The 10,000-nt window shown below is 40.0% G+C and overlaps 1 protein-coding gene across 2 annotated transcripts in view; it reads right to left on the bottom strand.

The window, feature by feature from the left end:
- Positions 1–10,000, bottom strand: part of LOC138000815 (endothelin-converting enzyme 2-like) — an 88,249-nt gene that overhangs the window by 77,412 nt on the left and 837 nt on the right. For both annotated transcript variants that reach the window (XM_068847471.1, XM_068847470.1), the window contains exons 1-5: positions 9,987–10,000; positions 6,426–6,479; positions 6,102–6,215; positions 5,525–5,605; positions 2,244–2,371 (exon numbers count right to left, since the gene is read on the bottom strand). The exon at positions 9,987–10,000 is cut by the window's right edge and continues 837 nt beyond it. In XM_068847471.1, coding sequence (XP_068703572.1) covers positions 2,244–2,371; positions 5,525–5,605; positions 6,102–6,215; positions 6,426–6,479; positions 9,987–10,000 — 391 coding nt within the window. The remainder of the gene's footprint in view (positions 1–2,243; positions 2,372–5,524; positions 5,606–6,101; positions 6,216–6,425; positions 6,480–9,986) is intronic.

A 10,000-nucleotide genomic window follows, 5' to 3' on the forward strand; every position in this document is an offset into this window, starting at 1 on the left:
AGATTAAGAAAGATAACTGAAAAATTCCGTTTTTGTTTCCTTGGTGTATTACTGCCTTTCACTTACAAGGATTTTTAAGAAAAACAATTCCGTTTTATATTCTGGGGACCCATTATCCGTCCGAACTATCTTTCTTAGTACGTCTCAAACGAAGCACAACGGAAGATTATTCGTCCAGACGGATATGCGCCTTACATAGTTCGTCCCGTCTTCACTACTAAGTCAAATAATGAGTGAAAGCATAGCTCGTACCTGCATCACGCAGTCACCTTAAAGCATATCACTAAGAGAGATGCGCCAACCACCACCAAGTGAACGAATGTGAGAATTATATAAACGCAATGTTGTAATTGCATACATTAGAGACTCAAAAAAAAATCCGAGGTCCAGATGAGATTTGAACCCACGACCCTCCGTGATCTAGGCCGCGCAACGGCGGCTCAGTCGGGCTGTCATGCAGCAGGTCGTGAGTTCGACTTCGGCCGGACCAACGCTCCGGGTCTTAAAATAACTGAGGAGAAAGTGCTGCCTTTGTAATTACACCCGAAAATGGTTAGACTCTCAAGTCTTCTCGGATAAGGACTATTCATCCACTAGTGGTTTATATTTGTCAAACTGATGCGGGTGCTAGTGGCTGTGGTATTACCTGTCTTGCAGTCTCTGGAGCAGGAATCGCTGCACAGTAAATGTTTGGGTAACTTAGAGGCCGACTCGGCCAAGGGCATTCTAGTGGCGCCAGCATGGGCCACTCAGGCCTGGTATACTCAAGTACTACAAATGATGAGTCAGCGGCCTTTGGTATGGACTCCAGGTAGTCAGCTGCCAACAGCACACAAAGCGTGCAAAATCACCTCAAGCTGATTGCATGGCCCATTATCTGGGTACTCAATCAGAGGTGATCGTTTTCTGAGTACGTTACCGTGGTGTCTTTCTATTCAGAGACGGTACAGCGTTTATGCATCGAAATGAACTGCATTCTGTAGTCAGAGGGATTTCCCTCCACTCTCCCCTGGTCTAGCCCTTGTTTTTAGAGTTCTTATGTAGGGAAGATATCGATGACGTCACCTATTGTCATTAATGTGCCAATCAGAGCGTCATTGGCTGTCGAAACAAAGGGTCTTTTTTTCCTGCGGTTGGCACATTTGAATAACAAGAGCAATGTTTCCACTGAAACAGATAACTTCCCTCTACCGAGTTTCCCTCTATGCCATTCGGCACTGATCACTGCTAGATCAGCTTTGTTTTGTATGATTAGCGTTGAGAATACCAATTGTTCATCGTTTCTTGAAGGATGCCTTTGGGAGTAAGCCACCCTCAAATAGATATTATGGTATTTAGGATGTGCAGCAAGGGCTGCAATTTGGGAGACTCGCACTGGCCTTAAAGGAACTCGCGTTAATACTAGCCATGTTATTAGCGCTAGCAACAATACTTTGCTACGACCTAATATAACCGATAGTTACCTGAGAAAGTCTCAAGATGAGTGTGTGTTTGTTTTTTGGTAGTCATATCAGCAATGCTAGCACTGTTAGGAGCGTTTCGAGCTATAACTTAACTTTGTTTATTGGTTGTTTAGAAAGTACTTTGTAGTCTAGACGTACGTTGCATGTAGAATAAAATGGATATTCTATCTCATAGATAGTAGTAACCGAAGGCATATGAAATGAAGAATCAACTTAGTCTGCCGGGAGTGACGTCACAATCATTGTTTCAAATCCTCCTCTTCATAGTGGAGGAAAATTTAAACACAGAAAGCAATTCCATAAAGAGGACTAGTAGCCAAGGCCTGAGAGCTCGAGATAAGCACAGGAAGGGAGAGGTCGGCATGTCAGATGCCTTTGGTTACTAGACTTTATGAGATAGAATTCAATTGAAACTTCAACTTTCAGGTAAGTCTCGTTTAACTTTCCAATTCTATATCATAAACCGTAACCTCCGGTACTTGCATGAAGGCTTCAAAGCGTGTGAGGACACCATGAGGAGTCCAAAACACCAACCAAACTCCAAAATTACAATGTCATAAAATTTAAGTCAAACCTCAACTTAAGGGTAAGTCTCATTTAACGATCCACTCAATCATCGTTAGGCTATATTAACTACATACCAAGAAATTTATTCATGTGCTTAGGGCGCATTATTAGCGTTGGGTTCCGAAAACAGCGCATCATGTGGTGTTACAGCAAAGACCATGTCAATGCAAGCTTATACCTGAGATAAACTGATAAATTAATAAAGTCACTTACTCTTTGGAGGTTTTGTTTACAAGCGTCGTCATTTTGCGCAGATATGATGGTGAAGTAGTTAGCACAACATCTGCTTCACTTACGTTCGCTCCTTTAAAAATGGCATGCATATGATCCAACCACGGAAACTGAAACGTCAACAGCAATATTCATAATGTTACATGACGTTGATGAGAATGTTGTTACGTTTCACACAGGTCGTTTCCATTTTTTTCTTTTGAACTTTTGAACTTGATTAGTTTACAATTATAATTGGACGTGTTCCATCCTCCGGTGTTCGTTAAATTGTAGTGGAGCCAAAACGACCGTGAATGCATTTGTGGGTTGGAGAGATTGAACTGAATGAGGGGGTTTTCTTCTATATGCTGTGTTTTACACCGTCCCGTTGTTACCAAACTGGTCCTTTGACAGCGATGTAAATTAAAGGGACGAAAATTGAATCGAAGGTGCATTGCTTTTCAAGAGCATAGCATTGAGCAACTCTCTCTACTCTGCAGATCTAATACAAAACAGGTGGACGCAAAAAGGACCTTTACCCAAACGTTGTTCTTTTTGTTGCACGCACTTGAAGACCTGGAACGACCTTTGTTCAATTGAAAATGATTGAGTTTTTGTATATTTATTGATGAATCGATTGAGACTTAGTAATTGTAATTTAGAACATTGGAAGTGTGACAACGTTACGTCATGCAATAGACTGGCAACCGGTAAAGAAAATGTCTCTAGGGAATATGTCGGGGGAAATAATTACTCGATTATGCTGCGTCGGATGCCATTTTGAAATCTCAACCAACATTGAGCGTAGCAAGGAATTGTGGGTACGCAAAGCTATAGTTTGTGGGTAAAGTACCGGGGAACTAACGAAAAACATGTGCACACAAGAAATCAGTTCCCAGTTCAGAGCCCGTGCATGTACAAGGTCGAGATCTTGTGAACGGTCGAAGCTCTTTAATGCTCCCAAAAAAAAACACCATGTTTTGGATTCACTGCCGAGTTTAAGATCTACGACGCGACGGTAACAAAAACGTCATTTAAAATTGCAAGTTCAGGTTTATCAATATATTTTGTCATTATGTCGGTTTGTCTAAGTTCTAAAAACTAGCGCAACATCCCAGGAACTTAATCAGGAAGTGCGGTGTTGAAGCTACGACAGGAATTTCAAATTCACTACCTTGTGTTCACGTTCTTCGCAGATTTGCCAAAAACGTGAAAGAAATGTACAAAATGAAAAAAGGCAAGTGCAGAGCGTGCAAGCTTTGGTTTTTGCTCATGGGTAAATGAAAAAGAATTTTGTGTTCACCTTAGTGCCCATAAAGAGTGGTACTCAGGTACCAAGGCTAAGTCGATGAAAATATGCTGTATTGTTTGCTATTGTTATCAGATGTTGTCTCAGCCCCTCATCAAGATCGAGAGATTTACAATGATCGGTTTCGTTTATTTGCATGGAGGTCGCCTATATTTGTCTTGGGTGTAATCATAAACGTCGGTAATTTTTTAACGATGAAAGGATATATGAAATGGATCATATATTGAACTGCGGATATGAAATCAAGTGAACCTATGATCCTGGCATTTATGAAAGAAGTTTTTGCAATTGCGCAGATAAGAGTGACAAATTCAGGACTTCAAAGGGGTTTTGACCCGTGACTTCGCGATACCGGTGTGACACTCTAACCAACTGAGCTATGAAGCCACTGACGTTGGGGGCTGGCCATTTGTGGGTTCTCATTTTCCCGTGAGGAATGAATCGACGATAAAATGATATATGAAATGATAGATGAAATGATGTATGAAATGGATCAGATATTTTTACTTGAGCTTATAATTACAAAATCTATTTTGTAAGCTTTAATTACTTATGTCAGTTAGATACAGAAAAGAAGCATTTTATGGAATCAAGTTTCAAAAGAATGCTTTTTAGGTCGATAGTGCCGAAGGATTTCTTCAAATCATTCAATCACGCCATTAACAGAGTATTATCAATTTTGATCTAAAAAATCGTTAGCCTACAGCGAGGTCTGGAGAACCGTGCATGCAGAGCTGGGTAAATCCAGACTGAGAACCATTTTCATTCATACAATGGTGTCAATGGTTATTTTCGAATCAAATTTTTTCCAGGGTAGGTGAAAGAGATATGAAAAAATATTTGTTGAGGGCAGACTTAAAGCCAGTCTTACCACCATGCCACATCGATTGAATTCAAATTCTCCTTAAAGAAATACTGACAGCATCGGCGGCAATCACTAACAGTCTGCGTGGTCAGGAGAGGATCGTGATGGTTTGTCTCAGGTAGATACGAGAAATAGCTTCAAGCAGGGTGTCATAATCAGTCGGTCTTAATATCGTAAAAGTGAAAGATCGCCGGACTCTAGTCAGAGCAGATATGAAATTGATGTCACTATGTAGCTATTTGTGATCAAACACAAGTCATTCTTCCTCAAAAAAACCACGAGGAAACTGCCAAATGAAGGATGGGAAAATAGAGATTTCCGTTTTCGAATAACAGGCATGGCCATCGCAAGTTCTCCGAGGAAATTAGAGCAATGAACGGAAGGGCATGGCTTCAAATTCAGTTTCGGAAACCGGCCGGTTGGCTTAGTTAGTTGACTGCTGTGCGGGAGGTCGCGTTATCAAAACTCCGAGCCAACCAACACTCCTCCAGAGCCTTTAAGCAGCTGAGGAGAAAGTGCTGCCTTTGTAATGACATAGGCAAATGATGGATAAACTCTTTAGTCTTCTCGGATAGGGAAGAAGTACCTTAGGTTCCCTCTCACAACCCTTCAATGTTTCATAACCCTGATGTGGGACGAAAAAGAACCCGCACCGCAGTATTCGCAAAGAGTAGGGCGCGGTGTTCCCGGTGATGCGGTCTGTCCTCTGTAGAATATGATGGTTGGGAGGGTAAATGCTCGGAGATATTAGCTACACCCAGGTACTCTAATATAAGAGGGTAAAGAGAGAAATATGATATATTCTTTGATTGCACTCACGTGATAAGACGGCCATGTTGGTGCCAAAACAATAGAAAAAATGTAGCTCAAATTTTGCATAATAATAGAGTCAAGACTTTTTCGCTTTTGTTCTTTCCACCATCATGGCCGCCGTGACGTCAGGTGCAATCAAAGAATATGATAACATGATATCATAAACATGCACCTTCCCACGTATTCCCCCAGCGCATCATTTCAGCTGAAGATATTGTTAAGCGGCTAAGCAAAATGAGCGGTCTGACCTGTAAAATGCCAAAAGAACTGTTATGTTCTTAGGGCTTTTCACTTCACCTGTGGTACAAGCTTGATGAGTTGATGGAGCTTAATTCTTCTGTAAATACCATCCGCTTTGTCTTCGGCCGATGTCGTAAACTGTAAGGCGAAAAGTGGTCGATATTTGGAATCGTTATCGACAAATACTTCATTGAGAGATTCTATATCTCTTATTTGACTGACAAATCTATAAGGCCCATAATCCAACCTTCAATACGACTTTCTTGTAGCCTACTTTTGTGCTGAACGGGTGTTATCATTTTACAAGAGTTGCGCTAAGCCCGCGTAAAACTCCGGGAAGTTCAACATTTTTCTGTAAAACCCGACTGAAAGTTCTCGCTTTCGAAGCAACTCATCCGACAAGAGAATTAATAACAATGATGTTTTAGCTCGGACTCTTCGCAAGTTTGGGTCAGTCTCACCCTGGCCTGTGTAACAGACAATTTATTACGCAAAGCAAGGCCCCGTTTCACGTATTGTAAAGAATCAAGTCCATCCTGAAGGTCCTGGAGGAAACCCCAGATGTAACAATTACCATTTGAGGCAGAGGGCTTCCAACAAACTGAGACGATTTAAAAATATGAAAGACGTTCACCTTCGCAAGTTTTTTTTCAAAGTCCATAATCTCGCGCATTTTTGTCGTCGTGTTACATAAAGTTCCAAGAAGGTTTGCAACTGTAGCCATGTATTCTACGTATATATCCACCATCTGAAATAAAAGAAAAATAAATAAAATAATTATTTCTTAGTCTTCCTTCGTTTAAAACTGCTGTGCCAAACTTGTCAAAGAGTATCACTGCGTACGTGTGGGCGGCATAGCTTGCATAACCGCACCTTGTCTTACCATTGTAACAAGTTACTTAAACCTAATTCACCTAATTTCAAACTACTTTTTTGACATCACATGTTATTAACTTACCTCGGGATGTTTGAAATATATCTCTCTTTGTAGACTTAAACCAGACTGATCGACCTACAATGAAGAGCTAAGTAAATCATCATGTTACAGATTCCCGTGAAGCATATGATTTTCAGACTCAACAACGTGCCCATAGCTGATGAACGTTGCTCTAGGGTTGTCCATAGTAATTTAAGTATGCGGGAGTTGACTGATATGGCCTCTCTTTGATAACGTGAATATACGCACGGCCATTCGAACAACGAAACCGAGATATGGATTACGAAAAGTCAACATGGAAACATCAAGTTTTATTTAATATTGTTGCATAGATCAAAAGTTGGTGATTCTCATGTCAGTATCAAACATATGAGCAAAACATTCAAACCGGTACTCCTTGTGAAAGAAATGCTTGAAAGAGGAGTGAATTTGAAATCGCAGGTACATTCGCGAAAGGAACATCTTGTCCTCTATTCGATTCCTCTCTTATCATGGACAAAAACTGCAAAAATGGTCTGTCAGCTGGTGATCAACGTGTAATGAGTGTCAAAAGAAATTGTGGTCCGGTTTAAAGTTAAATCGCGTTTAGAGGTGTGGGGCGATTTGGGCCCTGACGATTGGTTTGTATTATTACTGGTTTGCCAAACCCAGTCGGAATCTGCGTTTTATTTCTCGGTTTTTTTGTTTTTTTTTCCGTGTCGGGAAACGTCCTTCCTGTCATTCCCCTACTAAAGTGGTGTTTTTGTGCATAGAGTCTTCTGCGCGTATTTTGATGGGTTTCAGGGGGTAGGAGAAATGCGTAGGTTTCTCTGGTGGACACCGTACAAATTTTTATTAACCTGCAATGGCATCGGAGTCATTGTAACACAACTGGTGTTTTGGCGGATCCTTAAAAAAAAAACCTTTATGGAACTCAAGAATGGAACGTCAATTGGATAAACAAGACAGGCGGTGGAAAATAAATATCTGGAATCTTAAAAGCGACGAGTAATGGACTTCGACAACAATCTTTCGCCCGTCGAGCCGTAATCGAAGTGACGTGTATTTCTAACATTTTACCAAGTGTGATGTTATGTACAACACTGAAACGAAATGAAAAATTCTGTGGTAGCTTATGGGTAGACAGAGAAGGAATCGAACACCTTAAGTGGATCTGTGATCTCTGTTGTCTGGCTATATGTATTTATTTGTACTCAACTCTGCACAGTTTTTAGAAATTTGGCAACCAAGAAATTTTTTGAAAGAAAGCTTGCCGCCTATTTTGTGCTTCATTATTCAAGGAAAACGTTCTTCAGGAAAGGGTATGATCCTGAAATTTATTTTGTTGCATATGGAAATTTGACAAGATTGGGTTTCTTGTCCTCACGCACGCAACGAAATAGGATGGGTCTTTTGCCTCTAATAGCAAATATGTTGTTTGTTTCATCACATTTTTCGCTGGGAAAGGTGGTCTTTATGGATTCATCTTGTTGTGTAATATTCGAGCTTAACAAACTTGCATATGTGCGTTGAAATGTGATACGCAAGGAGAAGAAATTTTTTCTCTGTGACAAATGATTAATTTAACCTCAGAAAAATATCTGTTTTATCATAATAGTGAAAACTGAAGTCTATTTGGTAAGCCAACAACATTTCTTTAATTTATGTTTGGATTTTCAATTACATTGCACCCGCCGGTCAGCCTCATGATTGTGTAAATAGTTCACCCTGAAGTCAAAATAGATGCGTTTCTCAGGAACCCGACAAAGGAGGCTTCCTGACCCGAAAGATGAAATGTAAATATTCAGTTAATATTACAACAAATTTAAAAAACCAAAGACGGACGTTTCTTGGCTAAAAAGTACGTTGTTTTACTCTGAAAACCTTTGCCTAGCACTTGATCAATTTCTTCCTTTTGACAGAACATCATGACCTTTCCGTTGATTAATTAAAGTCAGAGACTGCAGATATTTTCGTGTTTTTACGATCGATTGTCATTAATCTTTCGACGAAAATTTGATTCAGAGTTATATATAAAAAATATATTATATTTATCTTCATCTGTCTTTTGGCTTATCTTTTACTGTTAACTCCCGGCTTTTTTGGTCCTTTTTTGCGCAAACGTAAAGCCAAAAATTGTTTTGATCTGGCATCAGATTAGACAGAAAAGAAGAAGGTTTATAAAGCGGAAACAACATCTTCAGTCCTTCCTTAGTGTGTGCAATAAACGTTTGCTTAGTGCAACATGATCAACATGAGATGCAGAAAAACGTCCGTCAGAGCAATTTGTAGTTAGTTTTTTTGTAGACTACTTATTTAAAGAATGTAGGAGTGAATTCTACTCAAGCGCGTGTTTTGTTATGTTTTAACTCGATTTATTACCAAAGCTTAAAAAACTAAAAGACCTCAAAATGGGACAGGACATTACAAATTATTAATCGTGTGAACGTGTGAGCCAAAGGGCTTCTGCTGGTACGACGTCTGGGTGACCCCTCAAATGGTCTTAATGACCTCCCATTTGAAAAAATTAACTGGAACGCGGCACTTCAATACCATCCAATTCAGTGCGGCACCGCGGAAATACGTTTTTGTGACGTCTAAGTAACTGGTCAGTGGTCATCACCATCAGGCATGTAGAGTTCTGAAGTGTGTTCTTAGAGTTCCATAAAAGGTCGGTATTTTGCCTGATAGTAAGGTGAGAAATTTCATTGATACTGCTCGCTTTTTGTGAGTTTGATCCCCTGAAACTGGTTTTTAATACTTAAGTCTCGTCCGTAACGAATAGCGGTACAAGGGAGTCATTTTGTGTGGAGTATATTGCAGTTTGCTGACTCGAGCTGACAAAGCTTCAAGCGCCAACGATGGGTATCCAGGCGAAACAGAGAATTGGTTATGTATGAAGCTTTTCGCAAGGAGTTTTGAGACTGGATGGATTCAAAGTGTAACTTGCATGAAGCGACAGAGGTAAGTCGTATAATTTTCACACAAACTTCGTGTTAACATGTCGCTTGTTCGGCTCGTATTGTTCACTTATTTATTCATTTATTTATTTATTACAGATTCACTCCACTAAATTACAAACAGATAATTACTTAATTAATTGATTTAGTTGCCTTGGACTCGCCACTTGCGAGTATTGACCTTCACGAAAACAACAATTTCATATCGAATGCAACTTCAGTTTGGTTCCGGCAAAATATATATTGTGAAATGACAACTCTCCAAGAGTATTCGCTCTAAGTTTTAACTTTTTTCGCTGTCGACAAGACTCATGGCGAAAACCATTTCAAAGCTGCCGGCATTTTGTGTTTCCGTTAACGTGTGCCGCTGACCAGAAAAATTCTGCAGCGCGCCCCCAAAAACCTATTTCCGCGGTGCCATTCAGTGCATTCTGTTTTTGTGTAACACGTACCACAGGCAACCCAGTGTACGCTTTATGGAGCGTCTAGGTTTTACTATTATTCAAGAGTTACAAGGCCCCACGTTTTTAAGTTAAAGTAAGAATTCTTATGAATCCTCTGAGGGAAGATATTGAAACCTGCAAAAAGAAGCTTATTGTCATTGATATTTCCTTCTTTGCTTTGCATCATCTGTTCAACTTACCTTTATGAGGTGTT

The sequence above is a fragment of the Montipora foliosa genome, chromosome 4 (genome assembly GCF_036669935.1).
Source record: "Montipora foliosa isolate CH-2021 chromosome 4, ASM3666993v2, whole genome shotgun sequence".
In the NCBI taxonomy this organism is placed as follows: Eukaryota; Metazoa; Cnidaria; class Anthozoa; order Scleractinia; family Acroporidae; genus Montipora; species Montipora foliosa.